Here is a 24412-nt window from a genome sequence, read left to right as displayed (position 1 = left end):
GTTCAGCATGAACTTGGACACACCACTTCACTGGTTTGGGATGCACATCTCCATGCACATCTTGGGAATAAGCAGTTCTTTCCTCTGCTCAGCATTGTTGCAATCTATTTGTAAAAGGCTGTGAGAACAGATTTCAGTACTACACTAATATGGGCAATAAACAGGCCTTTATTTTATTCTCTAATATCCATTTGTAACAATATCTCCTCTGTAAAGTAGATTCACACAAACTAAACCACTACAGCAAGCACGGACTGGTGGGGTCAGTGCTGGATGATTTGCTATTGCCTTGCATATAGAATAGTTATTTACAATTGTATGTAGAACACAGAAACTGAAGAGTCACATAATGCTAGATCTGCTAATCTTCTGGATAGCAAGCAGAAGAAAGCCACAAGTGATGTCTTCTCATAGTCAGGAAAGGACAGTGACTTAGCCGACTACAATCCTGCAATCCTTACACCAGGAGTCCAGCAAGGTGCTCTCTGCATTCAGTCATGAATCTTAATGAAATATTTTTATCAAAGAGTGTTCTGCTCTAGAAGTTGCTGAGTTTCACTAGGAAATGAAGAAACACCACACAAACCATAAAGCATTTTGATATGCAGTATGTTGTCACACACACCTTGCAAGACCAGTTGGTATGTTCTTGGTCCTCTCTAGAAAAGGCAAAGAAGAAAATTAACATAAAGGTGTTTCTTAGCTTGCCCACCACAATTATCTAGCAGGGAGAAGTCCAGCAAGAAATAATCATACCTTGTATATCCAAGATCTAAGAGATACCCTGCTATTTCTTCCTTAGTTCACTGTGGTGTGCTTGTTTCACTCTGAACTTCAGGTTCTATGCGCACAATCTTTCTAAATGTTCAAAGAGTTATTTTGCATTTCTGACAGAAAACAGAAAAGGCAAAATTGAGAAGCAGTGTTATGTATCCCTTCAAAAAGTATATGAGTGCTTGGAAGCTGTTGAGAACTAATAAAAACCATGTCTTTTATTTCTAAGCAGTATTCACCTTGCCAATAGAGGAGACACTACTGGGGCTTTGTGATAAGGCAAACAATAAGTAAGTTCCACTAGAGTTGGAGAAAACCAAGTATCGTTTCTATATCAAAGTGACATTTCATTTAGCAGTCTGAATATGCATAAAATTTAAAAGTCAATTGAACTCAGTGGGAGGGAGAAACTTTTAAATCTGAATGAGTATTTCCAACTACTGAGTTGTACACCAGTCTGCACTTTGGGACTGAAAAATCCCTCTGGATTTTGGCAGTTTAGAACAACTTTTTAAAAACAATACAGAGCAAGCATATCAAGATGAGATAAACCACTTCCTGTCTTCCTCTTAAAATATATGTATATTTAAAAAAATCTCACAGCAGATAAAGAAGAGAGGCCCCTGCAGGAGGATGCACAAGCTATCTTACAGCTGTATAGCTTTCCTGCTTGCCATACACATCAGGTATGTGTTGCAGCATTGCCTATTTTCATATTTTCAGTGAAATATCTTAGGGTGTTTTTATCAATATTCATTAGTTATTGTTATCTCTGCAGTGTCACTGGGCAATGCCCTCTGCTTTTATTAGCAGTTAAAACATATTTACACTTGTCACTTACACTGCTGTGAAGAGCAGTTGGAAAATTCAGACTCCTACAAGCTACTAAAGGCCAAGACAAATATAACCAGAGAGAATTAAATTTTGTGAATTACACTAACCACATGATTTTGGGGACTTTGCCTCAGGATTTAAGGATGCCTGGAGCAGACTATGCTAGGCTTACAAGTTTGTCAATTAGATTTCATTTCATACATCAAGATGTCACACAATGAATCATTATTACAGATGTCCCTGGGGACATAGAGCTCAGGCAGCCTCACTCTACATGCTGAAAGGTTTCTTAGCTATTGCTTATCAGGAAATTCTTCTTGCACACAGAGCGCTGCATTACCTGCAACTAAAACAGAACGCAACAGACATGGGGTCTATTAACTCTGGACACACATAACACGAAGAACAAGAATGGCCTCGGATACTGCTTTCGAGGAATGCCACCCTAAATGCAAGCTAGTTTACCATAGCAGTAAATGAAAAATGAAAAGAAATTATGAAATCCATACATGAAATAACAGAACTGCATTGAGGATTGAAACGAGTGTCTGAAACCTAGAAGAAAAATGCACTCACCCAGCTCCTCATATTTCCTTCACTCTATAAAATCCCTTTGACCAAGGCCAGTCCCAGTTGCTTATACAGTCCCTTATTGTTAGATTGCACCTAGAGCTAAATGCAAAGACCCAAGCCCTTTCCTAGGGCTTTGCTTGGCTTTGAACCTATTCTCCCCACCTGGCCTTAACTGATGTCATCTGCCAATTATTTCCTGCCTTGCTCCTGCTTGTTCTGCTATCACTGGATGCTGCCCTGACAGAAAGCAAACCTTGACAGTGTAAAAATATCAAACAATATTTGAAAGACTTCTAACTGATCTCTAAATAAATTGTCAGCCCATGAGGAAATGAGAATATTGGTTTCTACCAGCTGCTTTGTTAGACACAAGCTGAGGGAGTAGCCAAGCACTATATGGTAATGATGGACTTAGTGCAGACTGATCGATAGCGTGGAAGTACCGTGCCCATCAGCAGAGACACTCAATGACATTACAAATAGACATGTTGGTCTAAGATATTACCAGTTTGCACTGTTTACTGTCATCTCTATATCTGAACCATGCTACTATGATAATATGAGTGAGTCAAACCCATTTTGGTGTAAAGTCAGGCAAGCTGAACTTACTCCCCCAGAAGATGGCAGGAGCAGGAGATATCTTGTGTCTACAAGGTGATTTACAGCTCCTGTTACTTGTTACTATTCTCCAGCTAATGAACTAAGTGAGAGTTCCGAGTTTGCTTCAGTACAAGCTCAGCTGTGGCGGCTGAAATCAGATGAGGCCCCGAAGCAGACTAGGGAGCATTGGCAGACTTCATGAATGTGGCTCAGCTGCAGGGGAGCAGCAGATTTTAGCTGGGATGTGGTACCGAGCAGATGGAAAATAGTATTTCCCTAAACCATCCAGCAAAATCTGCAGCAGCACATCTGCCTGTGTCCCTGTGTTCCAAGAGAGTGTCCTGTTCTAAACATCGTGATAAGCAATCAGCAGAAGAGACTAACGTTTGTTTATGTTAATTAAAATAGGAGACCTTGTACTAATTAAAAGAACAAAGTACCTGGAGAATCTGATGTAGGGTACATCCTGGGCATCTGGACTAGGGGACAACATATTAATCAGGCCCTGTCATTAGGTGTGCCAATTTGGCAGAGGTACATAAGCCACTCTGCCTCCAGGAGGAGGCCCCCTACTCACTGAGCCTGTGTAGTAGACAACTTGTATGATGCAGTCACCAGTAATTTTATGTAAATCATTAACCAATCACTTTTTGAGTGAAGTACTTGGCATGTATTCACTTTGTAATTTTTGTAATAAGTTAAGTGCAGAACCTCTGGTCAGGTGTGTTTGATTTGTGGAAAGCCACTGAGCACCCAGACTTGTGCAACTCCGAAACAAAATCAATGTCTCGACTTGACATGTGAGATTGGCTATTTGCATGCCTGGTAAAGAATACTACTATTTGGACAGCACCTATGTGCTTCTTTGTTCTGGGCTCAATCTCCTGTTCTGTTAACCTTCAGTAGATGTTCATCCACTTGGAGAAATGACATAAGATAGAACTTTTCCAGTGTATTTTCTTGTTGAGTCACATTGGCAGTGAAATAAGAAAGACTCCCTGAAGTGTGGGGGTGTTAGACTTCAGTTCCTATCTGATGCTCACTCTTTGTGATGTTTATACATCCAAACTTCATCCCTTATCTAGGCTGAAGAATCTGTTTCTTGTATATAGGAAAACAAAGCAGATGGCCTCAGTCTGTGGGACAGGTGTCCACATCAGAAAACTGTCACCGTACTTGACACCTTCCCAGCCATACTGGCCAAGATCCCCCAGAAAAGAAAAAAACACACCTTGACTTTTTGCATATATTTACATTCATTTGCATGAATTTGGGCACCTACGGAGCTGAAGCAAATGCCTTCCCATTTTTAAAGTTGCACTATAGCAAAACCTCAGAAAAACTGGAGTGAAGATAACTTGTCAAGTGCTGACTGCTTAATGGCTTTGATATGCAAATCACTAATAAAAAGGGCCTTTCTGTGCCATAGTCCTGTTCTGTTCCTGCCTTTTGTCAAATGGAGGAGTCTTAACAAGAAGGAACAGACCAAGCAGCTCATGACAGCACTGGCCCTCTCTAAAAAGTAAAGAAATTATTTTCCCTGTGAAGGCAATTGAAAACTCTTTTCTGCTGGATTTACATTGTCAGTCTGAAACACATATTCCCACCTTTTTTTCCTTTTTTTTTTGGCGTTTTTCTCCTCCAGCCTCAAACAACAACAGAAAGGCCTATACCTTAATTTTTCCTAAGTGAGGTGGATATATTTCATTGGAATTGTGATGGCTGAGATGTCTGGGGAATCTGGATGCAGGTAATCTGAAGTCAATGAAAACACAGGAGGATATTGAAGTGCCTTGGTACAAGGGCTGTTTCTCAACATGCATGCACATTGCTGTCTGAGTTCATAGGAGATTATCCCATATGAAGTCTTATGTCCAGTACCAAGGGAGGAAAAACATTTAAGAGGAAATCCCAACCAAACCAAACCACAGTAGATTACTCAATATTGCCTGTAGGCCAGTTAGAAGGGGGGAAAAAAAAAAAAGACACATCACTTAATGAAGCTTTCTTGGCTGAAACCCAGCTCTGCCCCTGGAGAAAGCCTCTGCAGAGGCAAGAAGAGTACCTCCTCTCCCAGTCCTGCGTGGGGAAAGTCTGGGCGTGGGCTGGGGCACTGTACTTACTCCCCAACGAGGCCCCTATAAAACGCTCGGGTGGCAATTACTGCTGACAGCACCACAATTACTGGCCAAAATGCACTCTGGCCCAAATAAGAAATGTCATGTGTATTTTCCAGTGGTAATTAGGGCTGCTTAGAGAGACAGGAGGAGAGGGAAAAATGAGCATTTCCATGGGAAGTTTTTTGTTCGCTTGGTTTTAGGATCGTTGCATGAGTATTAATTCTTCTCTTCTGTACCCCAGCCCTGATGGCACCTTAATGTCACACGAGGGAAGAGGGGCAGTCTGAAGGTGAATGGCAGCAAGCAAAGAAGGAGGTAGGTGAGAGGCCCTGCTTAGTGCTTACAGTTTGTCACTCAAAACCTTTTCCCTGTATCTCCATCCCTGCCAGAGCTTCAAAGCGACTTGGGTTTTGGCTGACCTTCCAAAAGGTTGTGAAGGATCCCAGCTGTGTGAAGTGGCATAAAGGCAGAATTTCCTTCAAAAAATTGTTGACACTCGCAGTGATTTTCAATCCCAAGGACCTTTGCCTACAAATAATCCTCTCAGCTTCCTTGCCACCTCCATAGCCTACCAACAAATCAACTAACTTTTCTTTCACAGACCATTGGGTTTCTCACTTCTTCCTTTGGCAAAAGGTGAAAACGGTCATAGAGGCTTCCCAAGTTGACCTGGAGACATGGCTGCACACATAGCTATAAGTGAGGAAGATGTCACTTGTTTTCACTTGCTATCCAAGGCATGACAGCCTGTTACACAAAATCAGGAGCAAAGCTCCCCCAACTTTTAAAAAAAAAATCCCCAAAACTTATGTAACTCTGCAACTAATCTTCACTAATCTTGAGCAAGGCATTTAAATCCAGGGAATAAGCCTATTCTTCTTGCCTCCCCGCCTCCCAGCCTATCTGTACAGTGAAAAGGGAAACAGATAGAAGCAAAGTGCACAGCCTTGTGTGCATTCCTTTTGATGGGAGCAAAGTGGTAATGTGTCCCTAGTCTGCTCCGAAGCAAACCCTCCTGTCCTGCCATTACCCATGCGTAACGGTCGAGGACCTTAAGAGAAAAGCTGATTTTGGACTGATTAACGCTTGCTCTTAGCTGAAGCATGGAAATCTCTACTCTCGCAACTTACCATTGCCTTGCTTTTGTGTGGTATTTTTTTGTCACTTATTCAATCACTCACGTAAGAACAGAAGAGCGGCCATCTGAAGTGTTCCTTTACGGTGGGCAGTGGAAGTATTTGACAGTCCTCAATCTGGTAAGCAAATTGTGTTGTACAGTGATACCAATATGTGTATTTGTTTGTCTGCCATCTGTGCCTCAAGACATATGCAGCTGGTATATTTGCTGCTGTTAAACTGCTTCCTTTAATGGTTTATACCCCAAATGAAACTAAGTAGAAATCCATGTTTCTGCTGTGAAAAACATTCGCAGGTTTTATGCAGGAAGAATATCAGCTGGCAACCTGATTCTTTGTGAAGGAGACAAGCTATCAGTGAGGAGAGGGACAGAAGGTGGGAACTAGTGCAAGTTTGATGCATGTTATCTAACCTTTAGTTCAATACGCATCACAGTGCTGCCTGGAGTTTGACTACAATTATTTAATGGGCTTTTATGTCCTGTAAATTACAGAAAAGGTAAAACAAAGCATTGCATGGTGCTAATTTAGCCATTGGGAGTACATGTTTAGTTTGAAAATCAATTTAGAGCATGAGGCAAAGAAACCCTAGCCCTCAGAGAGGGATGCTTATGACATTGTTATATGTGTTTCAATGGTGCTATCAACTGCTCACTGCATTTCCTAAAAGTAAACAGAAAACATAGACCATAACATGTCCTGCTTCTCGAATATGCTAACTTTTCACAAGGTAGAAAACTAAATGAGAGCATGTAAGATATCCTTCAGGAGAAAGCTTGTTCAAAGTCCAAGTGGTAGTGGGGTAGAGAGATCAGGCATGTGGACAGGGTTCCTACAAGAGACATATTTCAGGGGCACTTGCTAATCTGAAGGATGACCACAGGGACCGCTGTAGCCTTTAGTCCATTCTATGTGACTGTCAGAGTTAAATACCAGTGGGAGATCTGGCCCAGAATATGGTTATCTCTACTTTTACTCTTCAGAAGGAGGCATATTGTGGTGGAGTTCAATGGAAGCCTTCGGAGGTCACTGAGGGTGTTCTGAAATTTGGATCTGTTCCAACCTCAAATATTCTGTGCTTTTATAAGATATTTGCAACCAAGAGACAGTGAATGGCATGTGAGGTGTCTACAACTGCCCAGGCTTCAGGGAGCCACAGCACCCTTCTCAGTACCCAAGCCAGCTGCAGAAGGATGAGCGCACATAGATCACCATATGTAGGATGGCATATGTATGTTTCGTTGCCATGTTATCTTCATATCAGCACATACTGGCTTTTTGTGATGTTTTTAAAAACTAATTTTTCTAATGCTAACCATCAAATGGTCAGGGTTCAACAACTTTGAGGATATTCAGTTCCTCCTACTGGAATATATGTCAATAGACTAAAACACCACCAGCCAGATCCTGGCTGGATCATAATGAGATCTATCACTCAGTATATGAGGGAGCATGAGATCAAGGGGAGAAAGCAAGTAACTTATCTCCCAGTATTTTAGGATGAGGAAATACTCATTGAAATTAGCATCCAGCCTCCCTTAGTGACCAGCAGTGGATGATCAGGAAAAGGCTGCACAAGACAGAGCATGTATAAGTATAAAATGAACTTCCCACAGTTCTACCCTGACAATAGCACACCCATTTACCCAGCCAAATAATGAATACAGGCCAAGGTCACTAATATCCATTCAAAGCTTTCCCATCATATATCTAAAAGGAAAATGTACCTGTTTATACTTCTGATACCTTCCCTATCCTGTACAACAAGTGCCACAATTGAAGTGCACCTTGTGTGAAAGAGCAGTTCATTTTGTTGGTGTAAACCTTCCTGACAACTGAATTGGATGCCCCTTTACTTCTGTGTTATAGTTTAATTGTCCATCCCTGTTCTTTTTTTCTTTGCCACTCATTAGAGACCTCTACCAGATTTTCCATTCTGTTACCCTTTTCTACAAGCTGGAAGTCTGAGCCTTTTTCATCTTTCTTCACAAAGGGCTGCTTTTTTTTCACTAAAACATCCTTGTTGCCTTTTGCAGTAGTTTTTCTAGTTTCAGGAAGGGGTAAGTAGGGCAAGCTGCAGTGTTGAGCTATGACCACAGCATGGATTTAATCAGTGGCATAACGATATTTCCTTTTCTATTGTTTATTTCTTTTTAACAATTCTTAACTATTAGTCTTTTCTTTGAGCGAGGAGCTGGCAATTTGAAAGAGCTATCCACAGCAAGTCCAACATTTCTTTCCCAGATGGTGATAGTTAATTTAGGACCCACTTTTGAAAAATATGTAATTGAAGTTGGGTTTTTTCTGAAAGGCATTACACTGCATTTACCAACAGTGACTTTCACTGGCTGTTTGATCTCTCAGACACTCAGTATCCTGAGATTCTTTGGCAATTTTGCAGTCAGACTTTGCTTTGACATAAAAAAAAAAGGGGGTGGGGTGTGTGTGGGGGAGAGATTTACTAAATCTTTACCACCGCAGTGTTCATTCCCTTCCCCAGCTCATTTATAGATCTCCTGAACAGCTCGGGTCTCATTAAATCTCCGTGAGCAGAGGCCCTTGCTCCAGTTCTCCAGTCCTTTGTCTTCCATCTTTTAAACACTTATTGATCTGATCCTGACACTAAAATACAGCTGTTAGCCACCATGGAGATGATTTGAGCTGAATATTGCCTGTCTCATGCAGAAAATGTGGCAATGGAGCACTGCGTGCAAAACTACTCCTTCACTGCCAGTAGTCCTTCTTCTACAGAGATGGGGTTTTTTTTTCCAAGAAAGGATTGCCAAGACACAAAAGGAGCCCGGGAAGCAAAATGCTCTTATCCCTGCTTCTTCCATTGATCTGGATAGCAATTTTCTGTATCTCTGGGTGGCAAAAGTTTTCTGAGCCACTGCATAAGGTAGGAAAAAAATGAGATGACAAGATGGCCTATGGGGGCATGGAGTCCCTGTGCATCTCCACAGAACCTAGAACAGTTGTCCTGTGGTTTGGCATTAAACGGTTCTCTGTTGCTGCTGATGAACATCAAGGAAAAAGAGATGGCTGTCAACCACAGGGATGTCCCTCAGGCACACTCCTGATGTGTTACATTTCCAGGCTTTTGAAAGTAGCCCCAGGAAATGCCTTGGGATGCCTGGAGATAGTCCTGGGAAAAAGAGCAGGTAAAATGTTCCGGCTGGGCTGTGCTAGGCTAGGCTGAGCCATGCCTTGGAGGCAGACAGAGCACTCGTCTACCTCTTCTGCTTGTCTCCTGCTAGGCTGCGATTGCCTGGCTTCTGGCATTTTTTGGCTGAATTGCTTGGAAATTTTTCCCAGAAAATTCCTCTTAACTCTTTGGAATTGTATTTTAAAATTTCCTTCTGTGGAAAGCTACTGTGGCCGATTCACTCTGATCTGAAGTGGACGTACTGGGAAATGTGACATTTTCCAGGGAATGGAAATGTAACTTGACTCCTAGCTCTGCTAGAGAAACGTTGGAAGAACGTCTTTTAGATATGACCCTCTTTTAGCACCTCATTCAATTCCTTGCTAGTCATGCAGTTCTCCCAAGAGAGCTACAGCTCTGATGTTACTTCAGATTTATCTGTCTGATTAATGATCATAGCAATCAGGATTCCAAAAGGAAATATTTTTGTAAGGTGGCCCGGGAGGTAGGGGGTAAGATAAGGAGGTTTTGTATCAAAGCTATTAATTGACCGATAATTGAACAAGCAGAAATGGCAGATAAAAATGGTTTTGTGTTTATTTGTCTGTGACACAAAACAGTACAATCTGAATCATTCATTGCCTGAAATAACTGAACTGATAAAAATCTACTTACTGAGGTAAATCTATTAGTAAATCATTGCATAACAATCACACTGCACCTTTAAAAACTCTTAATTAGATTCCTGCCTCATTTTAACCCTTGCACATTTCTCTCTCATAATTAAATATTTTCAGTTCTCCTGAACTCTCTTTTTTATTTATTTCAAAATAGACTCAGAATTTTAATATACATATTTTCCATATTTTGTTATCATGTGAATGGATGTGTGTCTGCACTAAATGTTGACTGTTATGTCTAATAGCCTACTCAGAATATTGGATTTATGCTCTCTTAAGGGCAGAGCTTGAAGTCCAGTTTATTTGTATTAGTTGGAGATTTCAATATACACATATGCCTAAATCTTATAAGTGAAAGTAAATCATGTCAGGTTAGTTAAACAGAAACAAGTCTTTCATCACTGCAGCAGATATAAATTATGGTTTGTCTTTGTCACTATGACTCTCAGTTTGGAAAATTGTTCTGGCCAAATCATGCATTTCTACAGCACCTAGGACCATAGAGCTCTGCGGGGTCTTGAGAAGAAAGCAGCATCTCTCCAACAGGGATAATCATATCCATATTCTTCTCTTTGGGTTAATCGTTAGTGTTCTGAATGCTTCCAGTCTTCCTTCTGTTCATGTGGGAATACTTTTGGGGATCCTCCTTATTTATATCCAGTGGATTTATATTCCAAGAGCGGCTGCAATGGATTTGTGAGCGCCAGCACTGCTGTTTGGGAAATTAACAGGACATCTGGAATAATTTGATGTTTTCATGTCAATTCTTTTTTTTTTTTTTTTATGTCAATATTTTCCCTTTAGTGCATGGCTGTGAGATTTGGACACACCTTTCTTAGAGGAATAAGCCTGGAAGAGCATGGGTTTGGAGCTCTGACTCAACCCTGCCAGAAAGTGCACCCTGCCAGACTGAGCATTACTGAAATGCTAGGAACGGCTCTAGCTGGGTTCAATTTTCTGGCTTGAAAACTATTTGTATGTTCTTCCATTACTCCTGAAAGTAGAAGGTGACAAGCTGACTGAAATCCCTTTGAACCCACAGCAACAGACAACGGTAGAAGAGCTACAAGCATAGTTAAGAGCTACAAGAAAAGCTCCTGAGACAGAATTCAAACTTCCTCAGGAGTTGTTCTCCATGCTCAGCCTGAGAAATGGGTCAGGTTACAAGTTCAGATAAGCATTTTCCATACAGAAGATAACATTGTCGTCCTCTGCATAAGACAGAATAGTTACCAGACTGAGAATGTGGCTGTTTTGGAACTGTTTCTTTTCAGAAATGTTTGTTTTAGTTAATTTTGAAGGGGAGGAAAGAAGCAGCCTATCCCTGTCCCATGATTAATGTAACGCTGACCATGAACAAGATAATAATAGCCCCATCCTCTGGGAACCAGTCCTCTCCCTAATTTATTGGCAATTAGTCACCATGTGTCACCAGACTGTCACCACCCTCATGTTCGTTTTTCATGCTTTTTACCGAAAGTTATTGTTGACTCTACAGGGTGAAACAAGAGCTTCTGTTTTTCAGCAGGCTTTTCTTAGCCCTTCAAGGACCTGGTTTTGGTGTCCTGGTGAGGCCAAGGACCGGGGCAGACACTGGGGATGAACATGTTCTGGGGTCTAAGCATGCTGCATCCCATTACAGGCTTTTCTGAACCAGATCCGTGACTTGGCGGGCTGAATCCTTACTGACTGAAATTGTGCCTACAGTTACAGAGGCTAATTGTGATAAAGGGAAGGGAGAAAACCACATTTAAAAGAGCTTGTTTGGGTGCCTCAGAACTGAACAAAACCATATGTGGGTTCTGATGAAGCTGCTTCATGGTTTTTTATGCAAAAATGTGGCTGTTCACCCCATGCTTATGAAAGGAAACATGGGAATATTCCTCTGAACCGGATGGTGGACGACCTCTGATACCTTTTCTTGAGTGACACTGGGCCAATCACCCAGCCTGTATCAGCCTCACCAAACTTCCATTGATGTGGGTCTGTGCAGGGATGAGGGACACTCCACCAGTGGCACCTGACTGCAGTCTACTACTGCAACTATCTGGATTGTGGAAAGGACAGGGAAGGAAGGACATATCTTTTCCCTGTGCTGGGAAGCCACAAAATGAGCAGGGATGGTTGCAGGTGACTGCAAAGATACTTTGGTCATGTAAACTACCATCACTTTGCTCCCCAGGAAGACTTGGTGCCTACAGCCTGAAGTTTGCAGAAACCCTTGTCTGGCAACGGGAATGGAGAAATCATAGTCCTCTTTTTCCCTCAGATATGTTGATAATAGAGGAATTTCTGATGCAAAAGCATTGCACTAACTCTGTCCCCTCCCAAGCACCACCCTTCTTGGCTTGTTCAGAAGTTGATGAAGTAACTGGCCACAACTTCAAACACTTCTCTCTAAATAAATATCTGATTCAGAGTAAGATCATGGCAAAAAGATCTCATCCTGAAAGTTGTTATATAGCCTCTTTCTATTTAAGCATCCCCTAGCTGATCCAGCAATCACAGTAGGCTGATTTTCCCAGGTTGTGTCACTCTGGGACAACCTAGCCTTAAAAAGAAGAAGGCACAGTGTATGTTAACAGAAATGAACTGGACCCAAGGCCAAACAGAGGATAGTGGGAGAAGTATTTTTCTGCTAAGGTTTGCTTTCGTTTGTCTACACATCCAGTTCAGCATGATCCACTGTGTAGTGTTAATGGAAAAAACAAAGTAATTAGAAAAAACAATATTGGCCTAAACCACAATATTCTGAAAATTTCATACACAATTTGCAGAATTCTGTTTTGTCACGGTGCAGTTACCTAAATCTTTACAAAGTCCTCCTAGCACCCTAACATCTTCTCCAAACAATCCCACTCTCATTACTTGTAAGTGATTTAAAGAAAGAAAAACAGCCAAAACAAACCCCCACAACAAAACCCCACCACCACCCCCAACTCCAAAATTCCTTTGTTATGAATAGTTTAAATTATTCCATTTTAATTACAGAAGTCTGTATCTCTGTTTCTAAGCACTTGAAATACTTTCCTGAATCCCTCTGTGTTCAGCAAAAGAGGTTCTGGTTTTGATAACTCCTTTTCATAACTTCTGCACCTTATTCTCCTGTTAGAGCATTTCGAGCTACTTGGTGCTGAGATCAACTGCACTGCAAGTCCCTGGTAAGAAAGACCCCGTGTTGACTAAATGATGGGAGAAACTATCTAGCAATTACTCTGCAGGAAACATTTCCTGGCATATTTTATTCCCTCCTGCTCAGATACATTGAATGTAACAATTAACATACCAAACGTGAAGGAATTGGCTTTCAACATGTCTTTCCACATCTCCCATCTGAATCACATCACACATCTCTGTTTGGTCTGTTAAACAAGATACTGTTAAAGTTATCTCCTGAACAACTTTATTTAATCTGTTTCAGTTGGTAAAAAAGAATTTAGCCAATGGCTATTTCCCTCACATGGGCTTGCAGCTCATGAACAAAACAGCTCCCTGAAGAGCAAGAACAGAGTTCATTGAGGAACGTGCTAATTAAAGCTGGATGAGTTTCCCTCATTAGGTGTAATTACTTTAGGTTTTGCAGGCTGTCTTCTATGGGGTGTCCTTCCTGGCTGATGCATTGAGACTAATTAAGAAACTGCGATGTGCTAAGTGTGTAATTTCCAGCAGAGACCTTCTTTTCAGTGTCCTGGCTTTCCCAGTGTCCACAGTAAGTAACCTCTATACGTAAAAATAATGTTTGCATAAATGATTGGAGTGTCTAACATAATGTATACCTGTATAAAATAGAAAAGATCTATAGGCTTTCTTTTAGCATTTGAAAATGTGCTTGAACTGTGTAGAAGAAACAGTGCTGAGCCTGTCATGGTTGAAAGCAAAGCCTCTTACACAAACTTTAGGGTTGCTGCCCCCAAGCAAACACAGATTGACCCCAAAAGCTGAATGAGATGTAACCTCTCCATTAATCTAGTGGTCCAAATAGCTGTGGATTTATCAACTCTGAGCATTTCTCTAAAGGGCAGCATGGGTCAGGAGGACATGAGAGGGTACCTAAGAGGCAGTAAAATCTCACATCTCCTTCTCTGACTCCAGCGTGACTTTAAATGACAGATTCATGGAACAATAATTATAGTCGTAGTCAACATCAGATTAACCACGGATCACCTACTCCCTTACAAACAATGCTTTCTGTCACAATTCTGTTTATCTGGTGCTGTGGGTTGGACTGGAACTGAGAGGTGGCTTATATATACAGGTACTGCTCTGTGTGAGCAAAGCCGGCAGCCACCTCTGAATATTGAAGGCTAGTAAGTGCTGCTTAAGTTAGGTCCACAGTCAGCCAGCTGGCTCACTAAAAAAGTGCTGCCAGAGATGGAGACACAGAGACTAGCTAACTTATCTTCTCTGCACAGCAGTTTTCATGCTGCTGCTGTCATACCCCTCCCCACAAGCCCAGGCATACTCACTGTGCCCGCAGGACAGAAGCACAGGGTAGTCTCATTCTTCCAGCATCTCACATCCCTGATTTCCAATTCCATGCACAACAAGTGCTCAAGCAGCCAGGCCGAAAAACTGCAAACCAGCTTCCAGGTATCAGTAACCAGTGCCACAGTTGATTTCCTCCAGTTAAGTTCTTCTGCAGTTAAGTCCTCTTCTCTTGTGATAGAAATGGGTGCCTACAGTGCAGCTTGCAGCTGCAGTTTAGGAATTAGACTTATGAATTGTGAATGTAAGGCTTTAGGTGAACTGAGCAGAACAAATGCTATGGCTCAACAGCCAATCCCTCCAGGAGAACTTCTGGACCATCAAAGGATCCCAGCTGCAAAGAGAAGGGTGAGGAGGAAGTTTAAAGCTGGTCTAGTATTCCACAGAAAATGTCAGTGTTGGCAGTTTGCAAAGCAGGTTTTCCTTGCAGTATCAACAGAGAACACTGCACCTTTCTTTATGTTGTAACATGTGAAACATATGAATTTATCTGGCAATATCACCGTTTTTCACGTAGGAGATGCCTTGCCTTCTCAGAAATGAAAACACTAGCCAAATCCCATCAATTATATTTGTCATTCATTTTGAAATTTCTTTCATTTTGTATTTTGGTTCCAGTTTGTATGTTTATCCTTTTGGACACTGTATACCTACAATCGAGAGCTGGTTTACCCCAAAAGCCTTGATGGAGTCATCCCCCTCTGGTTAAATCATGCTATGGTGAGTAAGAAACTCTCAGAGAAGGGAGTCTTTGCAACATATATATCACCATTGCATTGTATTGCTTTCCAGGAGAGTTTCACGTCTTTTTCTTTCTCACCTCCTCCTTCCTACTTATTTGAATCTGATGTTGAACTCTACACAGCAAATAGACGCATGTACTTGAAGTTCCTTCGAGATGCCTTTTAGCACACAAGGAGCGTCAGTGAATCGGTGCTTGTCAAACCTCTGATGTCAATGAAATGGTGTGTAGTCATAGGGAAAGAGAAAAAAAAATCTCTTCTCTGGTATTGTAGCTCAAAAAAATATGTTTCTGCAAACACAATCTATGAAACACAAAATGGCTGGGAGTATAACAAAGCAGTTCTTAATTTTTGAAAAGGTGAAAGAATCAAAGAACATCTGACAGCTCAACAACTGTGCACACAGCTTTGAATAGTGAATTGCAATGATTGTTTACAGATTTTCTATAAATACTTCCCAGATTTCTCCTTCATTTGCTCTGGCTGTTTTTATGATGTGTTGAATAATCACATATTTCTCATCAGTCAAGTGTAAGGAGGCTGACAGTAACATGGAAACCGTGGGTGGATTGTAAGGTCAGGGAGGCCTTGTGGGGCTAATGGGAGGGGGGAGGGAAGGAGAGAAGCCAGAAAGTATGAAATAATCACACAGAAGACTCATTGCTCTGCAGACTTAATTCTTAAGCACAGTACTTCGCAACCTGCTGCAGCACTTTCTAATGCACGTTGAAGGTAAATGAATGAGGCTTCGGGACTTCTGGCTGAGGACACTTGATAAAAGTTCTGAGCAGCCACTTGATTTAGATCTGTGTATTGAGGTACGCGTGACAGAAATTCAAACACACATAGGCATGTCTGTATTACTGATATCTGAGTGATAAACTGCAGCCATCATACACTTTTGACCTTATCATCTGCTCACTACCCACCAACATATCTCCACTGAGGCCCTTACTTGGCAGTCCAAACCTCTGTATGGACACAAACGGGCACAACTCTCTCTCAAAACCATCATCTACCAAAAAGAAAGATTCCTTGTGTCCTCAGCATCACGCTGGTATCTGGTCTGAGATTTGATATGGGTGGCTGTTTGAAGTTTAAAATCTTCGTGGTAGTGGAGGTGCTGGGGAAGGGGAGGGCACATAGTGATGCTGAGAGAAGATGGGCTTTGCTTCTTGTTTTAATCCCAGCGCACAGCTGAGAATTTGCCCTTTCCATTCCCACATTTTTTTATGACATGGGAAGGATAAGAAGTGCTAGAATGTGCATTTTTATTTCATGCACAAAAAGTCTTTGCAGGAATCCCTCAAATGTATTCTTTATAGATTCTTTCTTACACTACTTACATCCACATTTCATAACAGTCATTCTGAAAACAACAAAAAGCTTTTCCACTTCAGAAATGTCAAAAACAGGTGTCAAAAAAAAAAGGAAAACAATTCTTCCTCAAAATTATTTTGACGAGAGAGAAACTTCACATAAAGCAAACCGGTATCACTACCTAGCATTTTATTTCTAAAGCTCTCAATACAGTGCAGACATCTTGTGTTTGACAGCTCCTAGGTGGAAAATTTTCCTTCCAGTCACTATCTAGCATAAAATATCTGCCACAAGAGTAAACTGCTCCCTGCTATTGACAATCTCTGTGTTTTGGGACACCTTCCAACAGGTGCCTTCAGGCTTAGCTGAGGCATTTCTTTCTTCCAAACCAAACTATCCACTGGAAACACTAGAAAGATCCAGGGAGCTACTGATACTTTAAGGGACAATCTCCAAGTTCTGATTGCCAAACAGATGCTTTTTCTTTGGGTTGATTTTCTTGCACATTGCTATGCTTTATGGCTCTGAAACTACAGACATTTCATGGCAGATTGAGGCAGCATCTAGCTGGCTTTGGTGGAAAAAGGCATCAGTGTATCAGTAGTAGATATCAGTGCCCTATCATTTATAGTGGGAGTATTTTTTTTTTTTAATCTCAGTCTATTTTAATGTTGTAAATAGGGAAAACATATGTTGTTATGTAACTGAATACTGAACCTAAAAAAAAATAATCATGCAAAAACACTTCAGGAATACCAAGATCATTGAGTTCGAAGTGATGCTACAGCACCTTCCTTGCAAAAATGAACTAGCCATTTATTTTTCTCAAATTTACTGCTCTTACAGTGGGAAAGTGCCATTGCCTGCTTGGTAGCCCAGAGCTGTATGCAGAGCATTATATTTTAGGAATGTTCACGCACTCTGAGCTGAAACATTTTCTGTTTTGCAGAAAGAATGGCTAATGCAGAAAGGAATCTTGGTAACATTTGAAGGAGGCCAAATACTGCAGACTGCCTGGTTTTCTTTGCCTTTCTGCTGAATTTAACCCAAGGGCTGTGCCTCAGTTTCCACTTCTATTGGCTTGGGATAATTGTGTTTTACCATCTTTATACAAAGCTTTGAGCTTCATGGGTGAAAAAAAAACGCAACCCAAAACTACTTATGTCTCAAGAACAATTATTTTATTTGAACAAGGTTTTCAAAGTGGGAGATGGCTGAGACAAAAGACACACTGGCCAATTCGTCAAGTGAAATTGTTTATGTCTTTCGCTCTTTTCAAGCAACATTTGGATACTCTACAGAGGGCAACTAACTGCTGGAGACAGCTGGGATTAAATCATATGCATGTTTATTTGACTTCACGGCAGTATAAGGGAATGCTTCATATTGAAGGGGTTGACAGAATTAAACGCTAAACAAAAAGGGGCAATAGTAGGGTCAGAAGAGATCTCTCAGAAATGTTTTAATCTATAACAAAAGGAAAGATACACATTGATGTTGACCAGATGCGTTCACAAAAATGGTAATGGTAAACTTGTCTTTTTGTAAAGGAGGTTTCTATTCTCTGTCTGTAAGGCAAAAATCTTGTAAAATGTGAATTTTCTCATAACAACTATCATTTTCTTTATTTTCAGGCTGTGCTAAGTTTAGCTTAGCGACCTTTTTTCCTATTTATCCAACAGCCATGTTACCCTCTCTCCTTGAAAAAAAAATCAGCATTTTAGTGTCCTGGGCACTTTACTGACACAGTTATGAACATGTTCTGAAGCTCATGGGAACTGAATAATTAGAATAACTAATAATAAAGCAGAGGTGGGGCACAGAACAAAAATTTCTTACCTAGTGGACTTTAAGCAAAGATGACGACAGTCTCCACGTGGCCTGAGTCTCTAAACTTCTTCACACTTTGCCCTGATAAAGAGCAGCTAAGCGGTATCTGAATGTAAAAGGAAAATACAAGAGAGTGAAAGAACGACATGGGTGGATACAAGTGATTTTCTTTCACTGAAGTAAGCCACCATAACCTGACATTAAGAATATCAGCAAGTCACCATTTTCCCCTCTCATGTTGGAGCTTCTTAATATATACAAACTCCTTGTGTTTTATCCACCTAGCTAAACCATTACCTTCCTTAGTATGGAAGCAACTGTATCAACAGAATCAGTATGATATATGTCCATCTGGAAAAGAAAAAAAAATGTGATTACAAACTACTTTTACTCCTATGTGAGAGCTTCTGTGCAAAGGATTGTATCTTCCTACAGCTATTTTGGGAAGCTTCTGCAATACTAACCAACCAAGGGAGTGCCAGATTAGTGTGTGGAGCAGAACCTGCTTGCCCAGGCCACTCTAACTGGACTCCTGCTCCAGGCGTGCACACAAGAACCTCCTCAGGTTTGTCTTTGACCATCTTAGACAATTCTCCTTGCAATTGGTATATAATGCTTAAAAATTCTTGCATATTTACACAAGACAGAAACATTTCCATTTGTTTGCATTTCACAGTGTCTCAATTTTAAGCTGTCTGGCAGCTATGGACATTCATAGGCTTTCAATTATGTTCAGCTTTTGGCCAAAGAAGAAGAATGTGTGTGTGAGGGATATGGCACATTGAATTACTCACCCCACACATTTAAGAGCAAAGACGCTTAGCTTTTCCTAGCACAACATATATATATTTTTTGAAGTTTCCATTTTTGTTGACATAAGCCTGTTTCCTTGGGGAGAAAGTATGTGTTTCACAGACAAATGTTATGGCAGGGAATACTCCCAGGCTGCTGCTACCCCAGTGCATGCAGGTGCAGTCTCTGTAACCCATCCTGCCAAAGAACAGCTGGAGACAAATATTCCACAGCGAAGGATGTGTCACTCCAGACTCATGTCAGCGTCCAGCTGCAGTGCAACATTGGTTCCTTAGACTACGTATCTAAGTCAGGGAGAAATGCAATTAAAATTCTGGCATTGACAAGGAGACAAACCATTTGCTAGTAAGCAATAGCCTTATTTCCAAAAATGCATGCGTGCATGCAGGAAATGTTATCTCTGAAACCTTTTTACCTTTGATTATACAATTGGTCTGACATTTCATACATTTTTCACGCTAACACTCCCAAACAACCTACACGTCTCAGGAAAAGCAGAAAAAAATGTTGCTTTTCAGATGAGCATGAACAGTCCTGGAAAGGGCAGAAACAGATAGCAGCTGACAGTTCAGAGAGGAGTGCTGCTGAAATTAAATTGAGCAATAGCTTCCTGACTAATTTGTCACCACACCTCCTCAGTAACAAGGCTCCTTGTGCCTCCCGCTCTGTCTATAAAATAAATCTCTGGTTTCCTGAATATTCTCTGATAGCTGAGAATATAAAAGGCAGGTAATAATTCTGAAAGAGAGTTATTTCTTTAACTAAATATGGCAGTGTTGTAGTTAAAGGAATAAAATGAACACTAATGTATAAGCCCCTCCCATCCTGAAAAATAAAGAGGTTAAGAGGGGAATAAAAGTGTGTAAACATTGATTACAAAACAAACTTAAAGAAGACATTTGAATGAAGGCAGTATCATATCAAAATAAATTAAAAGCTGGAATTTGTTCCAAAATGAAGCCGAGAACGGAGTGTGCATACAGGGATTCAGAAAACTATGAGGAGTATAAAACTAAATAGAGGTTATAGTGACAGGAAGCCATTTAGTTTTATTATGCTCGGATAACACAGGCTTTAATTGTTTATGAAAGCATCCAAGCCAAGGAAATTTCCATAGACAAGAGAACATTTCCCAACAAAGAGCTGAATGACTGAGTAAACACCTCAAGGGTCAACCAATGAACGCTGGCTTCATGAGCCTCATAAGACAGCACCAAAGTGGGCTTTTACTTTTTCTTTGCTGTAACATACCGACAGAGGAGATACAAGCATGAGCATCAGCCATGAGTGGTTGTCAGCTCACAGGCTCCGTGGGGAATTCATCTGAAAGGAGAAACATGGGCAGTTTTTCAAAAGCACTTGATGGTGTCCAACTGTGCCCAGTGGAGTTTAGTTTGGCCAGGGGTAACTGTTTGTGAAAAATCCTCTGCTAAAGTCTCACATGTTAATGGAAAGCAGACACAGAGGGTATGTAAATGCAGACGAATTAGAAACAAACAACTATGGTCAACTGAGGCATCGTTTCCTTCACTCTGGAGTCAAATGGGGTCAAACTGAGTCAAACTGCAATACACGCGTTAGGCGTACGAGTGATCTCAGCTGCTCTGGGGACATTATTCATAGGCTTAAAACTCAGCCTAGGTTGGAGCCTGCAGCTGAACAGAAACTCTACCCAACCCTGGCTTCCCAGCCCTAGGAAACTTGCCTTTCCTTCTATTCTCAACAGCAAAACAAGGTTATAGCATTGAATAAATACACAAATTACTCAAAATATGGGAAGTCAAAATTCCATATGGTCTTATTAAACAGTGGAAATAATATCCAGAGAGGTATATTTATCTCAGTTTAGACTCATGAACCTGAAATGTATCCTGGGAAACGTACAACATAGAGGGGGAAACAAAAAAATAAAGAAGCAGGAGAAAGTTATCATTTCATTTATACCCACAGGAGACGACTTAATATGCCAGTATTTCAGATAAAGTTCAGCATATATTTAGGAATCTTTCTTCCTCCCATATTCTTATGCCAGAATTTCTGAGCAACAAAAGGAATTTTGAGATTTTATAAGTAGTTCAGATTCATCTGAGCTTTTCAGGAAAAAAGGAAATAAAGCAAATTGAAGTTAAAAATCATAATAACTGCCAAAAAGAGCCACAGAGGATATGTCAGTCAATGTTATGCATCAGAATTCAGATTATAGGCATGATAAATTAACAAAATGGCTCTGATTATTTTTCAAGTCCCATAATTTTTATCTTTCCACTACACAAATCAGTTTTAAAGAAAAGGCATTTAAAATAGTTCTATCCTTACAAAATTTGTAAGCTGAAACCTTTCCTCAACAAACAGAGGTTATTAGACAAATATATTAGTATTTCAAAGAATTTAAAAATACATACGAAGTTTCTGCCAAGAAAAGAAAAAAAGCACTCTGATTCAATTTGGTTCATTGATAGTCTGATCAGTACATAGAGCTATTGTTTTAGCCTATTTTCCTTACCTTGGAGTGAAATAGATTTTTTCTCCCTCTGTGATAATTATTTTTGACAGTTTCACTGTTTATATGTGAAACTGAGAAGCTGTTAATTGAAATAAAAAATGAGTCACTGTTTTGAGCAATTATTGCCAATGTTTTGATCTATGTCAATCTGAGCTTAATATTAAGTTTTCTTTAAAGCAAGAGGCAAAACTGTGTATTTGAATTTGGCCCCATAAAAATACTGGGCTCTTCAGACATATGTCAGTTTAAGGATATAAACTGCAGCTAAATAGGGTTCAAGATATATTTAATAGCCATCCACTACAGATCTATGGTAAAAATAACTTGAATGAAAAAATACATCTTTTCTTTTTGAGTAGTCTTTCAGCAGATATATTTAACTATAGTATATGGTCTATCACCAACAATGTTGCCAAAGTCAATGTCTATCAGCTGTTAGAGGGAAATCATTTGGAAAGCCAATGGTGTGTCAGAGGCAAAGAGCTGGCTTTGCACCCCATAGCCAGCTCTGTGTTCTTCTGGTGTCTGCTGTATAAATATGTGTCTGCTTTCATAAACACATTTGCTTATTCCATAGAAACTCCAGTGTGATTTTACTGTTAATGGACAAACTGGGTTGAGCAGAAATATGTGAAGTCACCAATAGACTCTGGGATAGCAGAAGTGCAAGGGAATATTTTCCCATGTGTTTGTTGGGCCTAGGGTGTGTGCGTATATGAGAATGAAGCATAGACTAAAAAAAAAAGAAGCTTTATATTGGCAAAGGAAAAATTATAAACAAAAAAAGCTTCATCCTGGGAGTGCATGAAGCCGCTGAGAACTGTTGTAGAAATCTGTCCCAAGAAGAAATTCGCATAGTATGTTTAAATGGCTCTACAAAAAAGCACATCAAGTTAGTATATACAGTGATTCTCTGTAAATTGGAATAAGTTAATAACAAAAAAAATCGGATTAATATATGGCAAAATGTTTTTAAAAAGATACAACTATTTGTACAGAAAACACAGCATATACTTTATAAAGTCCTATGCCAGTGTTATCATTGGACTCTGGAAGAAAGCAGTTTCCTTATGCCACCACAACTTACTTTCTTCTTTATATTTCATGAGGGTAAATCTGAGACTCTTAACAAACTGTTCACAAAACAAGAAGCAGACGGTCTCACTTGTGCTTCTTGTGAAGCTGGAAACACTCTTCTGAGTGAACCTCTGCTTCACTCGTCTGTGAATCAGTCAGAGCAGAAATTTGAACCTATACCTTCCACTGAACTCTTGATTTCCAAAACCAGCCAAATTTTCCAGCTTTGCTAGTGACTTTCAAACTTCTTTTGATTTCTAGGTGTCCGGGCATTTTCTATAACTCCGTCATAGGTGGAGGATCCTGCCAATAAATTACCAGTTAAGCAAATCGGTATTTTCTAAATCAACATAGAATTAAAACACCTCCCAACTATGTCCCTCAACCACTTTCAGTTTGCTACTCATTTGCAGCACCGATACATGTGTTAGAGCGGTGGGATCCCCCTCGCCACCCCCAGCACGTTGCTCCCTGTGACCGTATCATGCTGTCTGCATGTTGTTAATGCGTTGCGGCAGGGTGCATCCTGCCATCATCCAGTGCAGTGCCATTTACTCCCATCAGGGAAATGAGAAATTTTAAATGAGGTGCAAAGCTCTGCTTTTCTCTCTTCTTCCCACTTTTTTTGCGGGATTCAAGTACTGTAGGGCAGCTGAAAGATGTATGAACTGAGAAAGAGAAGTTGGCTAAGTGACTGAAGACATTGGTGCTCATAGTCACCGTAGCTTGCTCCCATCAAAAGAGGAGAAACCCCATCTCTCCACACTTTCATTCTCTGCTCCTGGATGTGCGCACTTGCACTGGTTCCGGAGTCTGCACGGCCCCTGGTTAGCTGGTTCACAGGAAAACTGAGGCTGGGTCAGAGATGCCTAGAAATATCTTGGCAGAATCACGCTCAACTTCTTACATAGGTTCTCTGGTAAAGGCTTGCCTAGCTCTTGTAGGTGGTTGTTTCCCTGCTTGCTCTTGCTACGTATTTCCCAGAACAAAGCTGTAATACATCTCTTTTGAGGAAAGCTGAGGCAATCACTCTTGGTCCTACCCACGATGGACATGGAAAACTCACCTATCACAATCATCAAGCCTCTCAAGTCTTTGAAACCTCTCTCATTTTTCTTTTCTCTCAAAATGCAGCAACGTACTCAGTTATTATTTCTATTCCTGCCTTTGGACTGCTTCCCTTTTTGTATTTGCTTGATATTTGTGCTATCCTTTCCCGAACATGTTCCCAACTATCTGCACCCATCAAAATGGGGTGCTCTAAATCAGAGACAGAATGCCAGTCAAAACCTCATCACTTCAAGTACAGCAGCATAGTTACTTCCCATGTCTTTCTTATGCACAATATTGCTCTTAATACCATCCCAGAACACCACACAATTTTGCTATTAAAGCAGCACCATGCTTCTGACTTGTACTTATCTAGCATTCATCCTAAGAAGAAAAAGTCCCAAACTATGGAAATAAATACGTAAAATAACCCCCATCTGAAAACTGTTCACTTCAACAAAGTATTATTTCATCAGTTCACTCCTACTAAATGCCTCTTAGGACAGCAGTAATGCATCCGTAACAAACAGCTTATAGTTGTTAAGAGTTTAAATTAATTAAATTACTAGCAAGGACATTTGATTTGTCCGAAAGTAATTTTGTATCATTGGATGTCAAATGAAAACCAGGGCTTGCAACCGCTTTGCACAATGGACAAATCCCCTGCAAAAGGCTCAAGCCTAATAGTAAGGGCAAAGTACAATCTTTTATTCATTGCTGGTTTGCATG

The 24412-nt window shown here is 40.5% G+C and overlaps 1 protein-coding gene and 1 long non-coding RNA gene across 8 annotated transcripts in view; one reads left to right on the top strand and one right to left on the bottom strand.

Annotated features, from left to right (window-relative positions):
• Nucleotides 1-209: 209 nt before the first annotated feature.
• Nucleotides 210-18668, bottom strand: LOC128851434 (uncharacterized). The gene is made up of 4 exons (XR_008448819.1): nt 18250-18668; nt 14329-14681; nt 757-887; nt 210-659 (listed from the first exon to the last, which is right to left on the bottom strand). It is a non-coding gene; the product is annotated as an uncharacterized LOC128851434 (long non-coding RNA).
• The window catches only part of ADTRP (androgen dependent TFPI regulating protein), a 32073-nt gene continuing 13334 nt past the window's right edge, over nt 5674-24412 (top strand). The window contains exons 1-4 of one of the 7 annotated variants that reach the window (XM_054060343.1): nt 5676-6157; nt 13437-13571; nt 14966-15067; nt 18676-18805. In XM_054060343.1, the coding sequence (XP_053916318.1) occupies nt 6005-6157; nt 13437-13571; nt 14966-15067; nt 18676-18805 (520 nt within the window). In that variant the 5' untranslated portion in view covers nt 5676-6004. Of the gene's footprint in view, nt 6158-13436; nt 13572-14965; nt 15068-18675; nt 18806-24412 lie in introns of all 7 variants that reach the window. The other 6 variants (XR_008448817.1, XR_008448818.1, XM_054060344.1 and 3 more) reach the window with 6 other exon arrangements.

The sequence above is a fragment of the Cuculus canorus genome, chromosome 2 (genome assembly GCF_017976375.1).
Source record: "Cuculus canorus isolate bCucCan1 chromosome 2, bCucCan1.pri, whole genome shotgun sequence".
NCBI lineage: Eukaryota > Metazoa > Chordata > Aves > Cuculiformes > Cuculidae > Cuculus > Cuculus canorus.
Note: the sequence above shows the minus strand (reverse complement) of the source record. Positions and strands in the feature narration are given on the sequence as shown.